The 27,501-nt window shown below is 47.8% G+C and overlaps 1 protein-coding gene across 1 annotated transcript in view; it reads right to left on the bottom strand.

Moving 5' to 3' along the window:
- The window catches only part of STK32A (serine/threonine kinase 32A), a gene marked incomplete at both ends in the record, with an annotated part of 33,148 nt that extends 6,817 nt beyond the window's left edge, over window positions 1-26,331 (bottom strand). Inside the window, 7 exons of the mRNA XM_082006136.1 lie at window positions 279-376; window positions 3,803-3,892; window positions 10,694-10,731; window positions 14,282-14,455; window positions 17,310-17,461; window positions 18,659-18,714; window positions 26,280-26,331. Of these exons, the coding sequence (XP_081862262.1) occupies window positions 279-376; window positions 3,803-3,892; window positions 10,694-10,731; window positions 14,282-14,455; window positions 17,310-17,461; window positions 18,659-18,714; window positions 26,280-26,331 (660 nt within the window). The remainder of the gene's footprint in view (window positions 1-278; window positions 377-3,802; window positions 3,893-10,693; window positions 10,732-14,281; window positions 14,456-17,309; window positions 17,462-18,658; window positions 18,715-26,279) is intronic.
- Between the last annotated feature and the right edge of the window lie 1,170 nt (window positions 26,332-27,501).

Below are 27,501 nucleotides of genomic sequence, written 5' to 3'. Positions count from 1 at the left end.
TTTGCTTTGTCCAGCTTGCGCCAACCCAGAGGCCCCCAGCCGCAGTGGGGAACTGTCGCGACATGCTGCTCTGTATCACGACCGTTTCTCTTTGAGCTCTTAGCTGTGATCACGAGAACCCTGGTGAAGATGTGGTTTCTGCTTCCTTTGCTGCAATAACCCTTAAAGCCTTGAATTTGTCTCAGCCCTTCCATCCCTGCTAAAAAGCATTAACCTTTCCAACCGAGCGGTTAAGGACGGCGACAGATGGATAGGGACAGGGGCCACGCGCGTAGTACCCGGGTCCTGAGCAGCTCGTAGGCAGTGATTCCCAGTGACCACCAGTCCACAGCGAAGGAATAGCCGGTAGGTTTTGTGGAGTTAAACATTTCAGGTGCTGCAAATATAGAAAAAGGAAAGCTTGCCTTGCTGAAATCTCAAGTGGAAATCAGCAACACAGAATGCTTGACCCATGCCATGGAGAGCATCCCTGCTGTTCTGCTTAGGACACAAATTAGCATATGACCCATTGCCACGCCTTTGATAACTTCTGCAGAAACATCCCACACCGAGGAGCCTCAGGGTGGCGGGGAGAGCGAACACCGCGCGTGCAAGCCAGCCGGACCTCCCCGCGCCAGCGCTGCGCAGCGCGCTCTCGCTGCGCCTGCAGCCGCGCGGCACCCGCCGGCCTCGCGTCCTGCTCGGCGCTGAGCGCCGTCGGTGGACCCAGACCTGACCCAGTCCCCAGCGCGCCAGCTTAGCCCAGATATCTACCTACCCTGGGAACAGACACACCTTGAAACCTTGACCCTGCTGACTAACTACACCTGCAATTAGCACAGCATGAAACATTTTCTACTGTGTTAAAACCCAAACAAGCGTTTCAGCTCTTCTGTGCCTTACTCTCCCCACCAGTGAAATGGGACAGTCAGTAATTTCTTCTTCAATGGACTGTTACAAAACTTAATTGCTTAATGCGTGTAAATGATGGGATGGCTTTGAGAAACAAGTGTGCTATCACCTTTGTAACTGGAATGTTTAGTGTTCGATAAACACAACCCAATTCATTTGGATTATGGAATGCTTTATACAATCACCGAGAGATCCACCGGACCCAGTTAACCTCCTACATTGTACAAAGCACTAAAAGGCCAACCGTCCCGGTGTAGAGCCCTTCCAGCGCTGCTGTGCTCCTGCTCCTGGGGCATCCGGGAGCCCCATGGTGCCCTCCACATGGACCTCTCAGTGCTTCTCTGCCCCCAAAGCCCAAAAAGAAGAAACTCCTTTTGCTGACACAGGACTTGCCTGTTATCCCACAGTAAAAGTGCTTTGGAACAACGACTAACCCTAATTCACTGAATCTAGGCATGGAATTGGCGTATCTCCTCACCTCCCCCAGAAAGCCTCTCTGCCCTCAACTAGTGCTTGGCGGATCATCACGCTGGAAAACTGTTCCCATCCCGCTCCTATCTCTTTGTTCCTATTCAAAGTACTTCAGTGTGGCAGAGCCTAAATACAGCCTCACACAGTGAATGAAAGCAGCGCCTCAGAAACATTAATATGCAGCATAAATGTAGATATAGTGGCAACTGCACCCTTGGCAGGGGAAAGCAAATTTTAACTGAACGAAGCCCGAGAGCCACAGCTTTTTAGGAGGAGGTTACCAGGTTAACAGGAAGTGGGTGGAGGCAGAAACTGAAATGCTCTCCCTTAGCCAATAAATTTCCTTTTTGAGATTAATGAAAAAAACACTGTAGGATTTTTGTGTGAGCTGGGAGGCAAGAATTGCTCTAAAAAACCAAAACAGGGCGCAATGCTTTCTTTTTGTGCATGTTCTCCTTTTTAAAAGGATTGCACTGGTGAGCAAAGGTGACAGGTCAGTTTGGTCATCCTGACAGCAAGGAGATCCCTAGGAGATTGCCCTAAGGGATTTGGCTATGCAACGGATGTAGGGAGGTTGCATTACTTAGGTCTGAGAGCCAGTGTTACTGTATATGAAAGTATGTATTTTGTGTGGGAGGGGTTGTGTTAGCTATATAGAAATGCTTTTGAGTGTTTTTCCTTCACTTAGGAAAGCTGAACTTATGGTTACAAAGACTTTTCTGTGTAATGTTTGCAGAGGAGTTCTTTTAGCATTAGCTCAGGATATTTCTCTCTGGATGATTACCTGCACGCTCTGGCTTCAATTCCTCCCAGGTATGTCAATGTTACTTTGCTTTACGTTTATTAACCATGCTTGTGCGATAAGTATGAAGTGGGCCTCTTGCTGTTTGAAGAGTCAGCCACTTCACTGATTTGAACAGTAAGTGAACATAAGTGATTTCTCTGTACTCCCCTTATAAAGGGGAAAAGAAGCAATTTTTTTTTAGTAGTAGGGAGATGAGGTCTGCATCGTGAGCAATCACTGTGTGTCTTCCTTCCACGCCTATGTGTTGCTTTGCTCATGAAAACTGTTCCTCCAGCTGACCCAAGGCTGCCACAGAGAAATCCACCTGCTCCACAGTCACTTTGCCCCGGGAAAAATCCCCCCATGCTCCCCTACAGCTGCCTGACAAGTTTTCTGGTCTGGGACTAGTCTCATCCTACTGCCTGGAGATAAAAAGCTTCCTAAAACCTGCATTTTTCATGAACTGAAGGCGGCAAAGGAGATGGTATGCAGCTGTAGCAACCAGCCCAGCTACTCAGCTCCGTGCGCACCTGGAGGCTGGCACCCCACTTCCACAGCACCGACGCTGCGCTCCGTGCACCACAGGCAGGTCAGCATGCTGATGTGCTGAGCACTGGGGAACTGGCTCAGCCGCCCTCCAGAGCCTGGCGGTGGTTTCCCGCCCGTACACCTCCATTTCCAGGGCTGCAGGTGGCTGGTTTTCACTTATTGGCAGAAATAACCACATCTGCTGCTGCTGGAAATATAGGTACAACAGGAGGGGTTTTCAGAAAGACTGAAAAACGGGCTCAGCATTTACCTTCCAACTGTGGCGGACACTTTAGCATCAGCGGTGCCTTCCTTTCCTACAGGCAATGCTCATCCGTCACGGCTGAGCTCTGCGGCCCCGTTACGACTGCCCTCCCATCCTGCTTTTTGAAGACAGGACGCTGTCCTCAGCAGCAGAGATGAGAGCTAAAGCCTCACTCCACTCGCTCTGACGCAGCGCTGGCATCGGCGCAGCAATGCTCTCGACTGCGTCGGCCCCACACCAGAATACAGGCTCTTCCCTGATGCTGCAGTCCAGGGAAACAGCAAGTCTCAAGTCCACCCATTTGGCCTAAACAGGGAGTAATGCTAGTTTTTAAAGCAGCCAGCTTACATAAAAATGCAAAATATCAGCTAGTGATGCAGCAGTGTAACACTTGTGCTAACGGCCTGAAGGACCGAACACAAGCCTGTGTGCTTCGTTTTGCTTCTCAAGGGTAGCACAAGCATCTCCTCATTGCTGCATGGGTTGCCTGCTGCTTGTGAAATGCTCCGAGATCTCAAGAGTGTCATTATCTTGTTTTATAGTCAAAACCGCGCTGTACAGTATGGCATAACAGCACTAGTATCTGTGTCGGCAGTTCGTTTGCTTTGGTGGTGTGTGAGATCAGTAGATGGATGCCCATTTTCCAGCCGCATCAGGGTGTTGCTGGGGAGGGACTCCCGCCACGCTCCCCTGCAGCACCCTCGAGCCGGTTCTCATTTCAAACAAATGCATGCGTTTTGTTACATACTAGGGACAAAAGAGCTCAAACTTTCACGTAAAAGGACTCAATCTGTGTCCCACAGCAGCTGTCAATTCAAGCCCATAAAACGGCAGTTCAGGAATACACAACCATAAATTCTCACCCATATACGGCTTTGTGCCAGCAATGGTGGTGACTTGTATTTCTTTAGTCAGCATCGTGGCAATATTGAAATCGGTGACGTGCACGTGTCCTGAAAGACAGAGATTAATGTGTAACTTGATTGGCTTTAATTTCACACTGGAATTAGCTTTGAATCAGAAACTTTAAAGTACAATATTCCATGGAAAGGAGTTTCCAGGAAAAAAAATTTCTGGTAGGAGAGCTGATTGATATAAAATATTTCAGCTTGCAGGCTGCTTACAGATGTATCTTGATGCATCAAATATCCCTTTATTTACCCTCTGGGGAGCAAAAAAATTGAGTTCTCCTAGAAGTCATTTAATAATGAATGTTTTGAGTCTTTCTAAATTTGTGGAGAAAGAGAACTGAACTTTTCTCACAGAAAAAATTCCACTGTATTTAAAAAAAAAAAGCTTTGATATTCTTGAGCAATGAGTGTTTGATATCTTAATCTACTTTATATCTTGATTTCTTATAATCTCATTAATTCTATGCCAGTTGCTATGCTGGTGTAAAATGATATACCACCAAACGATCTCTTCTGATGAAAGTAATTTTGGTGAGAATATTGCAGCTGCCCTCATTTATTTCTATCCTGGGTTTCATTTCAGTGCTGCTGAGAGACTTTTTTTCAAAGCTCAGATCACAACCTGTTCTAAACTTAAGTGGCTGGAAGATGAGAAGGGGAAAAAACTGCTTTATACCACATTCATAACCTCCTTTCAGTGATGACTTCAGAGCAGTTTAAGAATCAAAATCTTTTTCTGGGAGACTCACTCATGCTTCAGGCCTCTAGTGACTAATGGAAAGAGCTGATCACTGCAGGCTTGAAAATAAAACATAACTTCTTTCAGGCAGAGACTTTTATTGTGGTTTTGCACAATATTCAGCATAGAGACGCTTTGGTCGGCAAAAGAGCATGGAAGTACTAGCACAGTGGCAGAACCATGATAAACTATCTTAAACATCATCTATTTATTCTCTTGTTGGGAAAGCAGGATTGCAGCATAATGTGGAAAAGTCCTTTGGGAAGGAGAAATGCTGGGTTTCTGGTTGGGTTGCGCTTCTATGCTGTGTATCGCACCAAGTACACAGTGCACAAATGTCAGCACAGACAGCTTCAACCGAGGCATGCATCTGCTGCACACCTAAGGGGTGGCTGGCACAAAAGGGCAGGGATGTGCAGTCCAGACCTGACTTCATTAGGGATGCAGCAGGGGCCAGAGAAAGGAAGCAGAAGGAAGTATTACAGAACTATAGGAGAAAAAAATGCTCTAATTTAGGGTTCGTAAGCGTAAATTCACCAATGTCAGTGCTTAGTATGGTAACTGACTATAACATAGTCACCACCTTACCAAAAACCAAGCCTTTAGGAATCAGCTTATGTTGTTTAGAAAGCCCGGCATCCCCCTGGGCAGAACCTGGCTCCTTGGCAGCATCCCACGCTGGAGACTGCTCACGCAGGGAGAGGACCTGCAGTCAAAGCAGCTCCCTGCCAGGGCCAAGGCCCCAGGAATACAGGGAGCAGAAGGTGCTTAAGCCTGTGCTCAGCAACGGGAGGAGCTGCAGATGTGTAATGGGACACAGCAGCAGCAGCAATATTCCACGGGACTGCTACGACATATGCTGCACTGGCTTCTTCAAGGCTGCTCAAAAACCTGAGGCTACCGCAGAACATGGCAGCCCGTTCCCCACTTTCCATGGGAAGCGTGTGAGCGACTCGTGCCTCTCTAAAGCACAGCTTTAGCCTTTCCAAAGCTGATCTAAAGATATGACCTGAACATTGCCTATTCTGTAGGAGCTGGCTGAAGCAAGTATCACCCCCTTGAAAAGACAAAGACGACAACCTGCAAGATGAACTTCATCCACACCCCTTGATGCAGTGATGCTGCTTCTCACCTTTATAACTGTGGCTCCTGACACAATTCAGCTTATTTCAATGGCGTTCGCCTTTAGAGATGATTGAGTGTTTCCACTCTCTTTCTAGCTACTTGCCTTTTGGTGCTCCCAGGTACTAAACACTCTTTCCATTTTCATCTTTAGAGGATGTCTCTAGAATGGAACAAAATACCTTAGGAAGTAAGCAAAAGACCCTTGTGCAAGAAATTCAAACATCATGAAAACCCCCTTGGGGTAGAAATGGTTTCTGCTATCACTGCTAAAATATGCACAATTGCGGCCTGCAAACTGAAAAGGCAATAAAAGAGGGGGATGTGATTTGCAGGGATGAGAAAGGAAATGCTTCCACCTAGCTCTTGTCTGCTCTTTTACTTGCACTTTTATGTTGGGTTGTTTTGGGTTTTTTTGCAAGCACTTAATTTATTCCTCCTTATTTGCTAAATTCATATCAGTGAGCAGACCAGTCATGTACAGCAGCACAGGTAATCAATACAAGGCTGATTTCACTGTAGTTAATTTATTTGAAACGTGTGGTTTAGTTCAGCCTAATTCTGATGAAATGCAGGCAGTCTTTTCTTCTTAGAATCACAGAATCATAGAATCGTTTGGGTTGGTAGGGATCTTTAAAGGTCATCTAGACCAACCCCGCTGCAATAAGCAGGGACATCTTCAACTAGATCAGGTTGCTCAGAGCCCCGTCTAACCTGACCTGGAGTGTTTACAGGGAAATATCTTCTTGACCTCATGCATTTTCTCCTATGGCACTGAACTTGCTCGTCCCTGACAGAGTTGGACTCATTATCAAGAGCATCAGATGTTTTGTATGTTGTGTTTTGCAGACTCATCACCCTCCCCTGCAATAACAGAGTGTGGCTGAATTCCTCCAGCCACAGAGATCGAATCAAAGTGGTTTTCTACTGATGGAGACGCTATGACAACACTTCCTTCAATAGCTAGAAATTCACTGCTGCGTTAGTTCATGAGTTAAAGTAGAATAAGATCACCTTTATACATCTAAAATTGATGCTTTGGTAATGAACTTCTTTTGTCTTGTCTGGATGCCACGAAACGTTTCAGTAAGTCTTTACAATTGTGCCTCTGTATCTGTTGTATGAGAGCGGGGAAGAAGTTTGCCTGCTGCATCTAGGTCAGACTTGTCTCTGCGCCTCCGGGATGCAAGTCCCACCAAAACACAGATTTCCTTATCAAACCTGCGGTGCTTGTCGTGCTTCAGTTTGAAGGAAGAAAGGAAAACTTGAGGTCCCTCTGGTGAGCCACGGGCCGCTGGGAGAGCGTGAGAGAGGTGTCAGAGCTCGCCTCTCACAGGGTACCCGAAGGACCTGTCAAGAGCACGTGTCCCTCCTTGCTGCTTACACTGCTTTAAAAAACTAGCCAGGCCCTCCCTTCGTCAGTCTGCCCTCTGACGAACGGGTGTCAAATCGCTGGGGAGTACTTGAGAGAAAAGAATGACATATAACTGTCCTGTCTGGATACGTCCTCTATGTCCTTGCACTGTTTTTTCTTTCATCTCTAGCTCCGATTCCACTTTGTGGGGAGCTGTTTTCATAAATATCAATCATAAAGACTTATTAAGAATTTTATATTCCAAGCACAAACATTCTCCGGATGCATCTTTTAAATGATTCACTTAAAATAAATCACAAGTTTTATAAACTAGCCCACTTGGGAAATTACCAAATCAAGCCCATGAGGCCGAGGAAGAAGGCTCCACATGGTACAACAAGGCTGAACAGTGACGACAGCGTTACAGAAGGGGCTGGACTGAGCGATCAGAGATGGCAGCTACTGGTAACCAAGAGGGAAGCACTGGCTGTTGCTGCCGGGCTTTAGGGTCAAACTTTCAGGCTTGTGTTTTCCTGGTTGCTCAGCATCTCTAACTGCAGCCAATTCTAAACAGCACAGCCAGAGCTGTACTGCGGGCGCCGTGTCCTTCCTGAAGCTTGTCCTGTCTGCCTGAAACTGGCACTTGCAGACAAATGACTTGCAAAATGGTTCTGCATTAAGGCAAAGAATTTTCTTATTATGTTACTACATAATTCCTTCACCTTTCTAGAGCATCATCTGTGAAAAAAAAAAATAAGGCTTCTGCAAATTGAAATAAGATAACATTTTAAAGAATATGAAACTAGAGACATTAGAAGCTGTGGAATACAGAGGCAGTTGGACAGACTGTGCCATTAACTTTGTTATCTGAGATCAAAGAGCAAATGGGTTATGCATGCAGTGCCTGCATTGGCATGAACTCATCCATTTTAGTGCTGCCCTGGAGAACCTCTCGGCAGTAGTACAAGAAAAAATACTGAGCAAAGCCATTAGAGGGCTCTTGGAAAAAACCTCTCAATTTTACTAGAGATAAAACTGAACTTTTCTTCAATTTTATTAGACAAATGACCTGGCCAGAACCTCCTGAGAAATTAGTCACAATTCCTGGAAACTGCCATCTGTTATATTCGTTTATTCTCAGGTGAGCTGTGCCGTCATTCAGCCAAATCGATAGACTTATCATCGAAGATGATCAGGATTTTTTCATTGTGGGACCTAATCCAAGTCTCTGATGTCAAACAGCTGCTTTACTTTATTGCACAGAAAGACATTTGCCCGATATTCCACTTTATTTATGGCTCACTTCAATTTCTGATCTGAAATTGATATGGTAATACGGAATGTCACCAAGCAGGGTGACAGAGGCAAATCCACGAGATGCGTGTTGAGTTCATGACAGTCAGCAGCAGGACAACGCATTTCAATATGTGGCATCATGAGAGGCATTTGTGCTGTCAAAAACCTGAACCAGCCTCCTACACAAAGATCAGATGATGTGCATAAGGGCTCCTGCAGCCTCATCAGTGATTAACACCAGCAAAAAGGATGCTGCGGGTGGTACCAGACTTGGGTGCCTTTCGATATGTAAATATGAAAGGGTGAAGGAGTCACAGCTGGAAAGCTACTTCACAGCTGGAAAGGAAGATGGGCCAAATGGCAGGGTTAGGCGGCAGGAAGAGTCTCAGAATGAAGGACTGAAGTCTGTTTGCTGAAGGTCTTCAGGTGCTTCATACTCAGGAGACTGGTCTCAATCAAGAACATTATAAAAAATTGATGTTAGCAAATGGCATCTATTTTGTGATCACAGTTGTAAAAGCCCGGTGAAGGGTGAGGAAAGGGAATGGGGCGATGCAGCTCCATTCTCCATGGGGAAAAGGATACTGAAAAACAAGCACAATCTACTAGGCTAATTATAGGTAAACATGCTACAGTAACAGTTGCTCCAGGGACAAGAAAAAATTGAACTGTGTGTACACAAAGCGTCCTGTACGCATGAGAGGACACACCTTCGGTGCCATGGACGAAGAAAAGAAATACTGCAAGTCATAGTCAGGAGGACATTAAAGTCAAGGGTACATCCACAGAAACCTCTGCAACAGACGGTTAAAACACCACAGCAAGCAGAGAATAGGCTCAAAAAATCAACCCAAATTGCAGGGTCATAGAAGTCTGCAGGTTACGTTCTGCTGAGCTGAATGCAGAGACAAGCAGAGCTTGTTCCCCCTCTTTGGGGGATGCTGACCCACTTTTCCCTGGCTCTGGCACTCCCAGCTCCCTCTCGGGTGGCTGCGTCACCCCAGTCCTACCGGGCACAAGGCAGGGCCGTTCCTGGAGGACGGTGACAGGTCACCCAAGAGCGTCCGCTGGTGAGGAATGACCGACTGCAGCCCTGCGCCGGCACTGCACAGCGCTGGCTGGGACGGCGGCCCTGGAGCCATGGCAGTGCCACAAGCACCCCAGCCCCGGCTGGCCCAGCACGACCATGAGGTATCGGTGGGTGCTGCTGGGAGGGAGGACGGGCCCCTGCATCGGTCTGTGCACAGGGCACCCGCAGCAGCACCCAGTGAGGCAGCAGAGAGGCTACTGCACTGGAGGCAGAAGCAGCTCTGCTGACAGCTCCTAAATAAATAATTAGCTAGCACTTTGAAATTAGAGGTCATATGCAAAACAGGTACAGCCTGGGCCCAGGTGCTGCCAGGCAACCCTCCTTACACAGGAGAGCCACGGCAGGTCCTCAGGAGCTTCAGCATCTCTACTACAGCCTCTGAAGTGATAATGAATTCAGATACGCCTGGTCCCTGTGCTGACTTTTTCTCTTCAAGTGCCTTGCTGTAGTTGCTAATGAAGATTTCTCACAACAAGCCAGTTAGTTACACAGATTTTCAAAGAATATGAAATGACAAAGTATTTTTCTAATGAGTTAAAAGCTAATAAACATCAGACAACTCTTCACTGTGAGAACTTTGCCAGGACAAAAAAAAATGTCTCTAGAGCATAATGCAAGAATATAGTTAGAGTTTTGCCTGAGGAAGAGACTAAATAAAAAATGATAGCAACATCTGTAATATACCCAGCCCCAAATCCTCTTCAGAGCTCTCTCCCAATGCCAAGTGCTCAAGGAAAAAGAAAATACCTGAATGAAGATATCTACCCAGCCATTATTCGTTCTGTTTGTGAGTTTACATTACACACAGCCTGCAATTACATGCGTGTTTCCGTTCAAGTGATTACATTGAGTAAGTTTTAAGGAAGAGCCAAGAAGGTCTTAAAATAAGGTCTGCTAGGCAACTGACCACAAGCAGCACGGAATGTGTCACCCCTGCCAACGCCTTCCAGAGACTCCATTAGGTTAGTCGGTCAGAGGAGGTGTTGATTAAAAACTAAGGGACCCCCAGAAATACTGCAGCATCACAGCGCGCGCAGCGCCCTGAAGGTACAAGACACCGCCGCTCAAAAAGCAAAAGACAGCAAGCAAAGCTGGGAAGGACGGTCCTGTCGCTAACTGAACTGAGGGAGAGAAAGCAACACAAAATGAGGAAAACAGCAACCACCTAAACGTTAACTCGGATGCCCTGTTTCTGACTCTACTTTTATGCATATGCACGACCACAAAGCAACTGGCACTTACCATGCTCGTCCAGTAAAATGTTGTCAGGCTTGATGTCTCTAAGAAAAAAGGCAGAGAAGGGGAGACAGCCATTAGCCCAGAAAAGTGACAAGAAACACGGCTGCAGACGCTTTAGGAAAGCCCAGGCTCTGGGGGGACACACTTCCAGAGATACCATACCCTAAAAGTTGCCTTTACTGGGGCTCTTCAGCTCTGCTGTTCCTGCAGGGTTTGGTTTAGGCATAAGAGAACGACTAATCAAACAACAAAAGCAGAAATGGTGGTATAGGGTTGTATGTGGCTATGAAGGCTGCTGTGGTTTAGACTAGCAGCATCCAAGCAGTCCACCCAAACATGAGAGCTTCATTTTATCTTTTTCCTCCTTTTACTTCTTGATCTGTTTCAACACTATATTGAGAGCTGCTCCCCATTTACTCAGTAAAAATCAAATGACTTTAACATCTTTGCTCTAGAAACAAATGGGTTCCCCGCAGGTTTTGCTCCTGAATTAAAAAAAAAAAACAAAACCAAAATACTACTACCTACAGCAATGCTGTAGGGAAATGCTTTCCTCTGAAGGGAGGAAACATACACGTGATACACCTACTGTATCCACCTGAGTGGCTTTACAAGACATTACCTGGTTTTAATGAGCTAATTACCGCAGTCCCCATTCACCTGCTCTCAGCCTGAGCCAGGCACCCGGCAACGTGATGCCCCGTAGGCAGGCTGTCGCGTCCACAGGGCAGGCGTGCCTGCAAAGACCTGCTCCGCCCTGATGCCTCCCACCGGGCCCAGGGGTTCCAAGTGAAGAAATGAGCAGGTTTGAGATTTTACCCTTAAAAATGCAATCACTAAGCTAAAGTTTGAATTCACCTAGCCACCTGGAATCAGGAAAGGAAAATATATCTAATTATCACATAGTAGCTTACAGTTCTCTGGCACCTCCTCACCCGAACTACTTCCAGTAGGCTATAAACACCCGTGACCTTCCTTGTGCCATCCCCATCACACAGGTCACCACGGGGCCAGGCGGCTTTATCACGAGAGGACGGGGCGGCTTCAGGCAAGTGGCTGCGTTTCCCTGCAAGCGCAGCAAACCCGTGCCACAGGTCAGAGCCAAACAGGCCAGATGGGCGGAAGCACTGTATTTGATAGCGAAAAATGGTGATGCCACACTTGGTACTTTTGAGAAAACCCTAACTTAAGCAAAAACTTCAAGAAATGGTTCAGCAAAAAGTGTTTGAAAAAAATGGATTCTTTGAACCTCTTGATACAAAAATATTGTCAAGGTTTTGAAATGAACCATAAAGACAGGTTTTTGTTTCTCGTCCAGTTTTCAACCTTTTTTTTTTTTATTTAATTTTTTTTTTATTTCCACTGGGGCCTTTTCTGATCTCACTCAATCTGGTATGCAGCCTATATAATTACACCAGCACAGTGAGATCATTCCCAGAATGCAAACAATGAACAGGGATAATTTTGTTTATTGATTATTTGTATATTTATTTTTTATAAACTGGTTACACCATTTCCTAGCCTGAAAAAATTAACAAATATTTCCCACTCTTCTACATGTAGGTGGGAAATAACCCAGCCCTCAGTCTGCGAGTGCTGTCTCTGCACAGCTTTGCGCAGTCCAGATAAGCACTTGCTGCCCGTCTCCTGATGATCCCGGTTACAGATGTTGCCGTGTAATTGACTCAGCTGAGCCACTTTATCAATCTAGCACTGTCCCACTGGGTTACAGTGTTAATTAAACAACTTGCATTACAGTGTAAATTAAACAACTTGCACATTTTACAGACTGCCATACATGTTTTGCCATACTCTATTCACCTTAAACACGTATAGCTGCTTGAAACACACATTGCAGCCTCAGCTTTAGCTTCTCCGAACTACATTTACAAATAACCCTCTGGGAAACCCCGGCCATCTTGCCCTTGGCTGTGCTCCGCGTTCCTGCCCTTGCGCTGCAGCCGTAGCGGCGTGCCAGCCCCCCGCTCGGCGATGCTGACGGCCACACGATCGCGGCGACGTGGCTCAGAAGAGGGACCGCAGCCCCCCGGGCCCCCCGTGCTCCCGCGGCTGTCATCGCGAGGAACAGTCTCCTCCTCATGCAGACTCATTCTTACAGCATCGAGTCGTGAAGAACCTCTAGCCCCTCGGTGCCATAAGCGCTACTAACCGTAACTCATCGCAGTGGAGCAGGGTCTCCCCCCATGCTTGCCTCACGCCTGTGCCCCACTCGGGTTGCGCAGGCCAAGCCAGCAGCGTGAGGATTTACCCCTGGCTGCCCAGGACAGGGACAGACAAGTCTGCCTTTCATGATGTTTAATTCATGCTCATCCATTATTCGGTGTCGGTGAGCAGGTGCCGGGCGGAGAGGGCCAGCGCAACGCCCCCGCCACCGCGCGCGGCTTCGCGTCCCGGACCGCAGCAGCGGCCGCCGGAGCCAGAACGGGGCAGCTGGGCGGCCTGCCCGCCAAGACCCGCTGCATCAGAGGAGAACTCCATGCGGGTATAAAACAAAACAAGCAGCACGGAAGATGAGACTCCTGAGAAAGTGGGAGCCATCCTCAAGGAGGTCTGGCTCCAGCCGAAGCAGAGCAAAACCTCTCTGGTGCTGCGGGGCTCTCCATAGCTGCGGAGGGCACGCCGTGGGCACGCCAAGCGTCGGCCTTTTGCTTCCATGTCTCGGAAGCGGCAGCCAAACACTACGGACATGAACAAGCATTAGTCCTTACCAGCCCTTCAACAGCGTGTTCCTTCCCCTACTTACAACCAGGATCAGTTCAGTTTTAAGTTTTATACGTTTCATTTTTACACCTCACAAGAACGCTCCTCTGGAGTGATATTTATAAATGAGATAATCTTCTCCCTGCCTTTATTAAGCCTCCGCTGGCCCCTCCCTGTTCATACCCCCTGTCAGCAGCTACCAAGTCAAAACCCTCGGACCCCCGAGGTTTGCATTGCCCAACACACCAGCAGGAAACAGCCGCACGTGCATCTGTCCGGAGCCAAACCCTGCCTCTCCAGCCAGGGAAAAGCTCTACCTCCTCTCTTATTTTGCAGGTCTTCAAATGTGTAGGAAGAGCTCAAATATTTTTTCACTGGCCATGAAAAATCTTGGTAGCCAAAAAGAAGCTCTCACCACTTCTAGAAAGGGATTTAACCTCATACAGAAAAAAAGCTGTGTTTGGTCCCATTCCTTTGTCTTTCAGTGCGGTACAGAGTGTGGATCAAAAGCGAGACACCTTTGAGTGTGACAGCAGGGGAATTCTGAAAGCGGACGCCTACCCTCCCTGGACCAGGATGGATATAATGAGCTACAGCTAATTAAACCTGTTAGAGACAGCTTTTTGCAGGATCAGCAAACAAATCAAATATGCTATAGCATAGCTATCCCGGAGGGAGAAATAAGATGCTCTCTGTGGTATATGAAATGCTTTTCTCTGGGAAGCCTAGTATTCTACATAAAAGCAAACGTACATGGGAGAATATTTTGTTTAGCTCTTAAGCGTCTATTTGTCCTTTCGTTTTAGAGGAACAAGTCTGCCCCTGCTGCAGCCTATGAGCATCAGTTCACCTACAAGGTCCCCAGCTGACCTGTGGATGATGTGCCTGCTCTGGAGATAGTCAAGGGCCAGCACCAGCTCACAGATGAAGAGTTTCACAGTGCCTTCTTGGAACTGCACGTTTTGTTGGAGATGGTAACGCAGGTCCCCTCCAAGCAGCAGGTCTACAACCATAAACATATCTTCTTCATCCTGGAACGAGTACCTAAAACGGCATAAGCATGGTTCAAGGATGATAATATTGAAAAAAGACAGGTTATAAAGGGACATATGGTAGCTCTGAGAATACTCATAATTTCTTGGAACTTTTTCACTTGTGGAATAATAATTTCATGACCTTCCCATGCTCTGTTTCATGCTGTGACTAAACTCATATTGTCATACTTGAGATGACAATAATTTAGCTTCAGTTCCATAACGGAGTCAGAGCAGCTTGTATGAACAACTACCAGCAGGCCCACTAGAAGAACAGAAACCCAATGTCTTTATGTTGGACTTGTTACTATCAGCCACTTCAAAAATAAAGCCACGTCCAAACCTCCCCAAACCATTACTCTGACACAGCTTGTTGCTAAGTTCCTCCCCCTAAGGGGAGAAGATGGACGGCAGCCTGACAGGCGGGTTTATCACGGGATACGAGCACAGACCAGGAAGGGCCCAGGAGTGGACCACGCATTTTTATTTCGCGGAGGACCTCAAATTAACACTTGTCTACTGCTTGCTTCCTGAATCGCCGGGCAGCGCGCGGCACGCGCCAGCTTTACTCAGCAGTTAACAGCGGGCGCCAGCGGCCGCAAGCGAATGAAATGCTTCCGCTTAGGACGTGTGAAGAGGGAGGTGGCACCGTGGCCACCCACAACACGCCATCAGGAGAGGCTGGCCACAGGCAGCAACTAAAACAGCTGCCACTGCCACTATGGAGTGGTACAGCTCCAGAAGTCACCCGTGTCACGTCTGTGCTGGCACTCTGTGAAAATCGTCCGTAAGTCCTACGCTGCCCCAGCCAACACTCATGTACATGAGATCCCTCCAGGGGATCTTGCAAGATCCCATCACTTGCTGCGAAGTCCCAGCTGGCTGAGCAACCGGTAACTCGACACAGCAGTGGAAATCCAGCTCGGAGCTCTGGATAAACGCTGTTTGCTGCCCTTGAGGTTCACACTCAGCTCTTCAAAGATGGACATTTGTTCTTCTCTGAGCACCCACGGGAACTGACCATAGCAGCAGCGTAGAGAGGAGCCCTGACCCAGCATGCACAGCCGTGCCCAGGCTCACAGCCAGTAGACTCTGCACCGGGGGCACTCATAACCCGCCTCTGGGTCTCCTGGCAGCAGCGCGTTCATAAACCCATTTGCTCAGCGCGACAGGGGATGCAGCTGCTATCTGCCATTCCTCTTTACGTGACCTCATTTGATGCAACTGTTTACCAAGTGTCCCTTTGAGACAGTCTAACAATCAGCTATGAGCTTTTTTCTCATGGATTTTTCTTACCAATACACCAGCTTCTTGATGTGATGAGCAGCACCATGAACCAGAATATTACTCCACACGAAGCTTGCAGTCTGTGTATGATTCGAAGTGCAGGAAAGCTAAAGGCTATACCCGAGGCCAGGGATGACATGATAAGAACAGAAGTAGGGAAACTCAGATGACTTGTGCTGCACAGGTCTATACATATGCATATGCTGTTCAGTTCTCAGCTGCCTGGAACTGCTTGTTCAAGTAGGAAAGCAAACTTTGGATTTATGTCCAAAGCTCTGGAAGGTCTAGATGCATAGTTCTCATTCATACCCTAGTTAGAACAATACCATCAAAATCATGAAAGTTCACCTAATAGCATTCAAGTCACAGCAGATTTCAAAAAGGAACACAAAGTTATTCAAAGATTTGTGATCTTCAATGTGTTTTAGGCTCATTTTTTGTGTTTAACATTGACAAGTTCTACCTCATTCTAAAAATAAATCCAATAAATGTAACTACCTGTAATTCCCCAGAGGAATCCTGTAACTACAGGATATCAGCCACTGCATCATGTGGTGTATGAGACCACACCACTTGAAACGTTACTGGTGTCCCAATAAAATTAACCTGGCAGACTCTAACAGTAATAGAGTCTTATTTAAAATTCCTTTCTACTGCCTCGCTGCAGGAAAACACGCTGAAACAAACAAAGGGGGAAGAATCGGTGCGTCTCATCACTCAGCTGGTCAATCCCACCGCTAACGGTTGCAAAAGGACTATAACCAGAGCATGTAGGTCGCATTCATCAGGTACTCTTAAAGGAAAGAGACTCTTTTATGTAGACATTTCCCCAATAGGCATATGGGTTTCTGCGATAAAATTTGAATGTTGTTATTTTTCCATCAGTAGATTTAATGATAAATTGCTTTTATCTTTGCTGATTAGCATCAGTTCAGTCAAACATCAATAAGGTAGTAAGGCAGGGTGTTTAAAGCACAAAATAAACCAGAACATCAGAATCAGGAGGTGATGAGAAGAAAGCACTGCCAAGGGAAACCCTGCGAACAGGGCACTGCTTGGCTACGGGTCCCGGGCTGTTACTGTGCGGCCCTGGGAGCTGCTGTTAGTTGCAAAAGAGCACTATTAGATAAAACTGGGTTGTGGTAATGAGCAATAACTGCCTAGGAAGAAACCACCAGGGAACACACGAATAAACTCTTTTGTGCTTCTCTGGGGGGACACGGGAGATAACTTCTTGTTTAACTAAGTAAGATTCCCCTGAAGCAGAGCTCTGGTCAGCGGAACAGAGGAGGAGCCCCACCTCCAGCGAAGAACCACGGGCCGGTGCACGGTGCACGCACACGCGTTCTCCAGAGCGATCACCGGCAATCGCTGCCGCTCGCCTGGCAGACGGCGCTTGGCAGCCCACCCGCTGCCAGCGAGACCCACGTGCCCAGCACGATGCCTGTCGTGCTGCAGCGGCAACACCAGCCGCTCCCGAACGTGGCTCGCGGCAGAAAAATGGGCAAGGCTGGTCTCAAAGGTGTCTCTAGCTGACAACGCTGACTCAGCCGGTAAGCAAAGGAGCAGTATCTTACCATAAATTAACTAAGAAGGGATGTTCCAGGCCCTGCATGATCTGCAGCTCCTTGAAAACATTCCTCACTTCATTACGCTCCACGCACTTCTGTTTATTCATGTATTTCATGGCATACATCTTCTTGGTGTCGTTCTTTTGCACAACGCAGACCTAAGTGAGCAAATCAAGGGATAAATCAGAAGTGATTTGTCAGCAAATTTAGGCAGGTAAAACATGGTCACACAAGCATTCTCCGGTGGCTTTAGCAAAGTCCACGCTGCCAAGTCACAGCTCCATGCACTGACGTTGCAACACCAGACATCGCCAGAAAATCACCCAGTTTTCAGTGAAAGAAGAAATCTTGCCGAGGGGAAGGAATTTATCACCACAAAGACAGGGATATAAATAGGGAATTGCACAGGAGTCAACATTTTATTTAATAGCACTAACTAATCTTGGTTGTGTCCCTGCCTCTCACATCAGTTACTGTTTGGAAAAGTCCTTTCCACCACAGAACCACAGGGCAGAAACTGAGGAGCAGGACCTGATCCCCCCGCTTCTTCCTAGGTTTCATTCAGCTCACTGAATTTCATTGGGCTTTGTTTGAGGGGTATTGGGGTTTGAATTTTAACCTTTCTTATAGTTATATTTAATCAAATATAGAAACATTGCTTCAGTGAAAGACTCTGGGTCTGTAAGAGACAAAACAAAACAGACTGTTTTTTCAGATTTGTTTTCACAACAGTTTGAGTTTGGGATGAATTCCCAAAGTTTCAGTCAACCTTTTTTGTTTAACCACCAAATAAATCGCTTTGTCTAGAGATTTTTGTTGCCCTCTGCACCTAAGGCACACCTCATTTCTGGCATGAGTGTGCGCTTATGTGAAGGGGCAAATGACCTTCTAGAATTCTGTCAGCATATACAAGCAGAGAACTCCATAACAACATAAAAATAAAACGTATGACTGTAACCTGATGCTTAATAACAGACACAGAGAAATACCCTCTTTAAAAAATTGCCAGGCCTTTCATGTTGATTGTAGTTCTTTATCAAAGATGCATCATGATGTTCAGTGTTGATTTGCTGGGAAACCTTAGAAAATGCTTATCCAGAAACATAATGAATTTCAGCTCATTTGATTTATCAGTTTCTCATTTTAGTCTCCTGTAACATAATTTGTGGCTACACAATGGATGAGGAATCAGGCTCTGATTCCTTCTTGATTACCGGGAGTTGAAGCTCAGGTTAAAGCTCATTGACAGTGCAGGGATTTATTTCTTTACTCTCATATGAGCCTCTAATTCACCCATTTCTCAACCATTTACATTTGCAGCTGTCCAAATGGTGATTAGTTCACAAAATACTTACTTTTCCAAAGCTGCCCTTCCCAATAGCTCGCAAAATTTCAAAATGGTCGAAGGTGACTGCAAGAAAGAACAAACATTCAAAGATTAAATAGCTGAGCAAATGTTTGATGATATTACATTATTTCTATTTTTTCTCCATGAGATAGCAGCTGAAAAAAGCAAGGACTACCCTAGCAACTTTCTGTTGCTTTTGGAGATTTGGGTGCTGTTTAAAACTTGGTGTTTAACAGGCTTTTTTTCTTTGCAGCTCAGCTGCAAAGGCAAGTTCCCTGGGTCAGCCTTTGGCAATGGTAGATCAGGCAAGGAACCATCAACTCAACGTTTTCACCCTGCCCTGCCTGTTAAACATGAAAGCCTCATCGTGTTCCTGCTGAAACCAAATACAAAGTTAGTCCATCAAACATTTATACCATGTGAAGATGTGAATGGGCAGCTGGATCTCTGTGTCCTTGTGGTATCCTAAACAACTGTTCGATACCTGTAGAAGATAAGGACGCAAGCTTCGCTGCCACTCAGCATCCAGAATGGCTGTTTCTGCTCAGAAGGGAAACAGAAGAGCAGCAGCTCTGCAGACCGTGCAGTGAAGCAGGGAGGGAGGAATGTGAACATGCGTTTCACTTCCCCTTCTGGCCTCTGGCTGGAGATGCAGCTGGGAGGTGGGCATCTGCACAGCAAGGGAGAATATTTTGTAAGTAAGTGCTAATCTGAAGGACACTACATACCAAGTGTATCAGCCGGGATGATGCTGCCTGTGTTTCATCTCAGGCGATATATAGACCCAGAGAAACAGCTCATCAAATTACCGTACAGCAAACACAGATTAACTGTACTGGGTTCAAGCCCCGCTGCTGATTGCTGGATAAGGCACCACAGCGATGATTACCGAGTTGAATGCTCTGAATCCTGGTAACGCTTCTCCAAGAGGCCAGTGCAACGGCGCTGCGCCCAGCAGCCGCCAGCTAAGGGGAGCTCATGCTCAGGGATCCGCTGCTTAACCGGCCACTGCTGGCTGAACCAAACCGCACCAGGATGCTCATTCAAGGCACCAGAGAGAAGCCTCCGATAGATCTGTAATAGCTCACCAGCTTTAATTAGTGTGACCCCTGGAACAGAGAGACACCACCGATGTGAGGGGCTTGATGCCGCAGAGTTCATTTGCCTCGTGCCCCTTGTTTCCCCGCCGGCTGAAGCGGCTGACCCCGCGGCTGGAGTCGGGCTGCCGGCAGCCAGCGCGGGGCTGCGAGGCAGTGCTGTCGGCCACGCAGGGCCCGGCGCACACCAAGTCCACCTCTGCCTTGCACGCCCTGCAGCACCCTCCACTCCCTGCTGCGGCCAACCGCCACCAGCTAGCTTAATGACCGCCCCAGAAGGCAACCAGCCGCGCTGCTCTCGGTGGGTGCCGGCGCCCAGGTCTCTCGGGCAGGTTCGGCTCTCAGGAATACCCGTCCGTTGTAGCCCCCAGCCTCCCAGGAGGTCTGCCTTGGGGCTATTACAGTCACTACCCTGCGTCAGCGCAAACAGCCGGGTGTTCTGCCACCAGAGGAGACTTCACACCACCTCCAGCACCTTGCTGAAGGAGAGGAAAAGGCCTCTTTCCCCTTCAGCTTCAAGTGAAATGAGAATGAAAGCACTTGCTGAACGAAGAAACATGGCTGTGCCTGCGCTCGCCTGCTGGCAGCCGCCGCAGGCGCCCGTAGGTGCCTTTCTGGCCGCGATCTGCAGCTCTGGGCTGTGAACCCACAGACTGGGCTGTGCCACCACAGCCGGCTGCTGCTCACCGCGGGCTGCCGGTGGGGTCTTTCCAGGACGCCGGCTCCGAGCGGGTGTCTTGCATGCACGTCCTGCCCGGCAGCTCCATCAGGTGCCACTGGTGTTCCCCACTCAGGCTGACCTGAAATACTTGTTACGTTTGCACACCCCCAAGGGGACAGACCAAGCCCCCCGGCCCCCTCGCCCTGCCACGGCCCTCCAGCAGAGCCGAGGACTGGGCTGTAGCCTGCCCGGACCGTCCCAGACCACCCTTCTGTAACAGGGCGCGCCTGTAAGCGCGCCTGCGAGTGCGCCGAAGCCAGCACGGGCCCCCCACGCCGAGTGTCCGGTCACCCGGGGAACCAGCAGGCCCAGCCAGGTTGAAGTCTCGCTGTCGCAGCGGCGCTGGGGCGCGAGCAACTCGTGCGTCAGGCTGCAGAGCTCTCCCTCCCTGCTCTCTGCGGCCGCCGTGAAAAGCGCAGCACTCAACTCAGCCGTCCTCTGCTGCTCGCTTCATCAGCTGAACCAAACGGCACAGAAACCAAGAGGTGTTTGTCCCCGAAGCCTTTTCTCAGATGAGATTGCCAGAAGGCTGTTGTTAATCACTCTGCCACAGCAGCTGACGAATCCTCCTTACAGACTGGTGCACGATACCGGCCAGAAATAAACCCATTTTCCTCGGGACGCATCCTGCCTCTAAGCTAATACCCAGGATAGCAGCACCGACACTTACCAGATCCTTGCCACCACACAACTACAGGGAAGTGTACTCAGACTTTGCTAGCAGATTGTTTTTTTAATGTGATGCATGTATTTTCCAAAGAAATTAACCTGGCAGACTGGGTTTCATTCAACATAAACATGATGCAGGAGGGACACCAAACAGCCTCAGCCACACAGCCCACTGAGTCTGCCCAAACTTCCCCCCCCCCAAAAAAAAAAAAAAAAAAAGCTGAAAACAGCCACCACGTACCTGGCCAGGAGTGTAATACCCACTGCGTAACCCAGTCTCAGAACAATCTTTTTAAAAAGGCACATGAAATTAAGAAAAATTGTCCTTTTTATTCCCATTATCTTCTGAGGTAGGATGTCACAATCTAACCTAAACAAAGTTTATGGTTTCCAGCTAGAGGACTTGGAAAAAAGACCAGCTTTTAGGCACAGAAGCCCTTTTTCAAACCTGGAACAACAGCTGAAAATACCAGAGACAAATACAAGTTGATAACGACTAACTAGATCCCTTTACCTGTTAGACCATCTGAGAGAAGGGCAGCGGATACCTGCAGAATAAAAAGGGAGAGATGCTTATCACCTGCAGGGAGAAACAGGAGGGGAAAAACTCCCTGTGCCCGCTGCGGAGAGAGGTCAGCTGCAGGAGCTACGTGCCCTACGACTGCGGGGAGTCTCCGGTCCCGGGCACCGGGACCCCGCACAAGGCTCTGCAAAAGCTCGGGAGACCACGAAACGCAGAGGTCCATGTCCATGGACACCTGGAACAGCTGCAAATCCAGGGGAGTTCAGCCAGCAGCCAGATCTTGCATGTTAACACACTCTATCTCCATTGTCTTTTAACAGTGTCGTGGTTGAAACCATCTGAAACCAGGACAAATAGGAATGCTTTCATGAACGTGTTAACACCCTCCACCTCCTTGTCTTTTAATATTAATATTTTCATTAACATTTTAAATTGCATACTTTTTATTAAGACTCTAAAAAGTAGGTACGATCACATTTTAACCGCTCTCTGTTTTGTGGTTAAATCCGGAGTGAGCCAATCCAGAGTCTCGCTTCCAAGGAGTACTGAATTTTGTGGTGCCCAAATCAGGAACCAAACACATGCTCTTCATCCTGAATCCACATCTACAAATTTGACAAGCCTCATTTCACTGCCTGACGGCATCTAAAACAATGAAAAAGCCAAAGCATTTGCCCTTCAGAGAGAAAGTTCATGTGATATGCCAACTCAGACAAATCATGCTTAAGAGATGCCAAGGAAGATAATACAATTGCTATAAAGAAGCAGCTGAAGCATAAGCATGAAATACCATTTTGAAAGCAGGGGTTGTATTTCTAAACCCAGGTTCAAGGAACAACATTTAGATCAAAAAATACAGAACCTAACCAGCCACAAAAAACCACCCTTATCAGAAACAAGTCAACCCTGCCAAAGGCCGCAGACTCCATCTGCCAAGCGGAAGGCAACGCTTCGGCGGGCTCAGGTCCTCCCATCGCTGTCGCCCACCCAGTACAGCTAGCACACCACCACACAGGCTGTTACAGCTCGTCTTCCTTTCACCACTGTAGTTTCCCCCGTTTTCATTGTATTCCCCCCCTCCCTTCTCTGCTCTGCAGCCTCAGGAAAACAAGTGCTACCACAGGATCGTGAGCGATAATGCAAGTCCCTCCATGCCGGGGAGCTGAACTCGGCCCAGATCCGGGCAGAGGAACAAAGGCACGTCTAACGCTCCCCTCGGTCCCGGGGCAATTTAAAGACAGAACAGCTGATGGTGGGCCAGAGAGGAGGGTGGCAAAGGATCGCAGAATGAGGTATGTCCATCTCACCCAGCCACTGTCATCACCTACCATCTATTGCTGCTTTAGCTTTCAATAAATTTGGCCGGCTGGGCAGAATATCGGGCTGCCATCCTCTGGGATGCTTTCCACACCCTTTTGCCCAGAAGCAGCACAAACAACATCCGGCTTTTACCATGGGCTCATCCTTGACTACATCGGGAGCTGAGACCACCTTGCAGCGCTGAACCTTCTGTCTGGTTATTACATTTCTTTTCATCACACCAGCATTTTATCCACAACTGTGCCTCCTCAGAGGAAACGCTGAGAGAAAAACAATAGTCATCTCACTTCAGCCAAAGGCAAACAAAGACCCTTTGAGAAGTCCATCTTAAAAAAAAAAAAAATAATAATTATGGTGCCACAGAAAATAGTCAAATTGTAGCAATAGCGATTTGGAAAAATAGGCAAAAGGCATTATGACCACGTGTGCACATCAAAGGACGACAGGAGCCCGAGCGAGGCGTGAGCCCGGCTGCCCTGTGCGGTGCCGCCGGCCCCTGCACAGTCGAAGGGGGTCCGCACCCCACGCGGCAGACGGCCACGCTGCGGGAGGAGAAAGGAGCGGAGGCACAGGGAGGTGAAGTAACTTGCCCACAGCTATTCAGAAAACTATGGCACAATATAAACCCCGATGTTTTCACCCTTGAGTCAGCTCCTTAACACCCCTACTTTGCAAAAGGTTTCACCTTGTTGCAACTGCTTGCATATTCTTCAAGACTTTTTTTTTTACTTTTAAGCAAATTGAGAGGTAGTGAGAATAATTAAATCCCTGAACATCACAGCACGGTTCTCTGAGAAGCAGACCCAATTCTTGGGTGCAATGGCAACAGCGGGATGTTTCCTCCTCCCGGCAGTGGGTCCCAGCACCCGCCCGTGAGCTGCACAACAACCGCGGACAACTGCCTGAATTCGGGGAATTCGGGCTGCAAAGGAACAGGCGCCTCGCCGGCACCGGGGCCCTTAACACCGCTCACACTGTTGCTCTTTGTACGTACACAGGTCCCAAGGCAAAGCCTCTCTGGCGGCCAGTGCCACGGAGCAGAAGAGCCGTCGTGCCGCGTCCTGCTGCACCCAGCAGCTCTTAACTGGTTTCAGCTTTAATCGAAATCAGAATAAGGACAAGACTGGGACATCTCGGGTGATACAGTCTCTGGTCACAAATTTGCCAAGATAATGGAAAAGTTAATAGGGAACATGCCCATTTCAGCTGGGTTTCTCTCTCCCCCAGTATATTAAAATATGACTAATTAGAGAAAAAATGTGCTACCACGTTTTAGATTTGGGCAGGGCCATGAAAGCACAACTGCAGCGGTCTGGACACTGCATCTGGGTGCAAGGCTGACACCTGAGCCGACCGAAACTCAACAGGTCAACAATGAGCCACTGGAGATGGCAGGACTGGGCCGTCCCCTGGACAGGCCAGCGTGACACACAAACACACCGAGCATGGGGTCTGGCATTTCACACCTGAAAGCCCAGTGCCCTTGGCCACAGAGCTAATAGGGGCTTCGCACGCTGTCAGGTTTTGTTTGCTGAAACCAAGCCCTTTCCCAGCACAGAACTGGTTCTCATGAGAAATCACCTGCCCGAGAAGATTCACTGCCCCAAAGACAGGCACCCCGCACAGCTCATTGCAGTGCTCGGGGTACTGTTTGTTTCTCAGTGACAGGAGCCGATACCATACAAAGATATGTCGAACCCGGAGAAAGGCTCAGCAGAGAGACCAGCAACGCCAAGGAAAATTCAATTTGTTACAGTCAGTCTCACAGCCAGAATACATCACCCCAAGGAAGCTGATCAGGACTGTGAAAAGTACTAGTCCTGAGCTAGCACAAGTGATTATTTATGAGAGACGCTAATATTGAGCATTTAGATGCACCAGGAATAACATCTCCAGGAAAACCTCACAGCACAGATTTCTTTTGCACTAAAGTAACTGGGGAAAAAAAAAGAAAAAGAAAAATCACAAGCAGTTGCATTAATAGTTTGGGAACCACAGCCAGTTTATCCAAACAGCCACACACACGCAGCTGGCACTGCGGGTGCAGCAGCACAGAGCGCAAGGACAGAGCGATTTGCCGGCTTCCTCTGCGCCTGGAGGGCGACAGCAGCGAACGCAGACCCCAAAGGGAAAAAAATTCTCTGCAGGGTGACGAACCCAGGCACACAGGGAAGGGCTGGATCACAGCAGGGTGGTTCGGGACAGCAAGGGGAACATGCTGTTGCACAAAATGACTCTTCCCTTCCCCGAGCAGCCGTGTGCGTTGGCAGCTGCACACGGAGACTGAACAGCGGGATGGCCACAGCCTGGGCAGACGGCTTTCGTGCCACGGGCAGTAATGGCACTACTCAGGATATAATCACTGCCTCTCCAGAACGAAAGCGTCTTCCTCCTCAAGACGACTTTCCTCAAGGAGCGGAGTGAGAATGACCAGGTTTTGGCCAACGTCCCCTCCTCCCCTTATGTCCCCAGTAATCAGGATTACGTCCTCCCTCACTGGAGTTCTTATCGTTGGGACAGCAGTTTATGAGTTATCTAGGTTCTCGTATATTTTACTTTTATTTCTATGGATTTGTATTTATCTACCTATGCATTTTATTATTGTACCTAGGTGAAAACCCATCTGGCAGTTAGCAAGCTGACTCATGCAGCAGGAAATATATTTATGGAACAATCTTTTAATGACTGTCTCTATAATCTTGGCAGCATAGTGACTCCAATACTGCTCTCAGAAATGTATTCTCCTTTTCCAGCTGACCAAGCCCGCATGCTGGTCTCCCAGTGCCAACGGGTAGAGCTGCCCAGCTGGGCAGTCACCAGGAACCTCCATCTCTGCTGCTGCCCGGGTCTTTCTCGGTGGCTCTCCCACCAAGCCCAAAAGGATGGGGACACTCATCGCTCAAGCTATCTTCCCACCACACTTCATACCAGTCCCCCTTGTGCTGTCATCTCCAGAACAAACCTCCCCTGCCTCCAGAACAGCAGCATGTCTTTCCTGCCCTCGAAGCACCTCGCAGTGTCTCAGAGAGACATCTCAAAACCAAAGCTCTGCCAACAGTTACTCTCCCAGTGCCCAGCCGCAGAGGGGGGAGGCGAAAGGACCGCCTGGCACCCGACTACAGCTCTGCAGCAGACCAAAGGCACGCTGCTGCTGCTGCAGACCTCGGCACATCTTTGCTTAACCAAGACATCTGGGTGTTTGCGACCCCAGCGCAGGAGCTGGCAGCAGCTCTCACAGTTGCAGTCTCTGCACTGGTGGACTTTGCAGTCCCAGACAACAACTAGGAAAATCTCTTACCGTCTTCGTTTTCATCGAAGGGTGGTGACTTGCTGGAGGTGTTTGCTCCCATGGTGTGTTCAGCCCCAGCTCAGCTCTCTCCACTTCTCTGCTATATTAGCACCCTCAAAGCTGGTGCCTCCAGGACAGTGTTACCTGTGGGTCACTCCCAGCAGACCTGGGCGATGTTCTGCTGGTGCACCCTGGAGAAGGCAGGAGGCAAAAATTCATCATCGTTCAGGATTAAGAAACATTTTGCAGCTTGCAAACTTCTCACTGGAGGTTCACTGCTCTGGAGACAGAGCAGAGTATCAGAGAAAAAGCACATTACAATGGAGTTTACTAGAGAAACCCAGAAACATCATAACCTTGTAACCTAGACCAGGACTGATGCCCACTAAAGGAATTGTAGAAACAGACTAACAGATCAAAAGATCTGAGGATCTGGCTCATGTTTGCTGTATCATCCAACATATTATATTTTGTCGCTTCAATGATTGTAGTGAGGTCAATAGCCAAAAATAAATGGACATAGTGACTTGGCTAGATAAAATCAGAAAGGCACTTTGACTATTAAGGTCATGTGTAAGAGTGTAGAAGGAAGTGTAAAAGCTATATAAGAAGAAATTCAAAGTGTCAACCTTTTGATTTAAGCTGTCTTTCATTTGGGACAAAATCATACTTTTTTTAATTAAAAGATTTAATGGAAAAATCAAGGTGTAGCTACTATTTAGTTTCCTCAAAAAAAATTTTATATGAACTACAAACAAAAAAGAAAACCTTCTGATTTATGATCAGCAGTGCTGGCTGCAGTGTCTGGTTTTCCTCTTACACTGCAGAAGGACGGGTCTGTTCATTAGCAGACAACACGGGTTTTAATTTTCCAATTCTCCCACAAAGATGTATGTGTATACTGGAGCATATGATTCTGTATAGTTTAGTGACACTCAAGATAGCTTGAACGATTCTATATGGGTACAGTAGCAGTTTTGTTTTTAAAGCGTTTACATGCAAAGCATCTTTATAGGCTTATTTTGATACTGACATCCCTGTGAAATTCACATTTAGCAAAACACTACAAGTATAAAATGAGGGAGTAACAGTGCAGCACAGTCTGGACTTTATCCAGATTTTGGATTTTCATTGACTGTTGAAGGATGCAATGCAGCCTTACTCATTTTTCTCAGATCTACACTCTGGAAACGCATCTACTGAGTAGCTTCACTTTTTTACTTTAAAGTAA

This window comes from Phaethon aethereus, assembly GCF_964289735.1.
Source record: "Phaethon aethereus genome assembly, chromosome: 14".
Taxonomy (NCBI): Eukaryota; Metazoa; Chordata; class Aves; order Phaethontiformes; family Phaethontidae; genus Phaethon; species Phaethon aethereus.
Note: the sequence above shows the minus strand (reverse complement) of the source record. Positions and strands in the feature narration are given on the sequence as shown.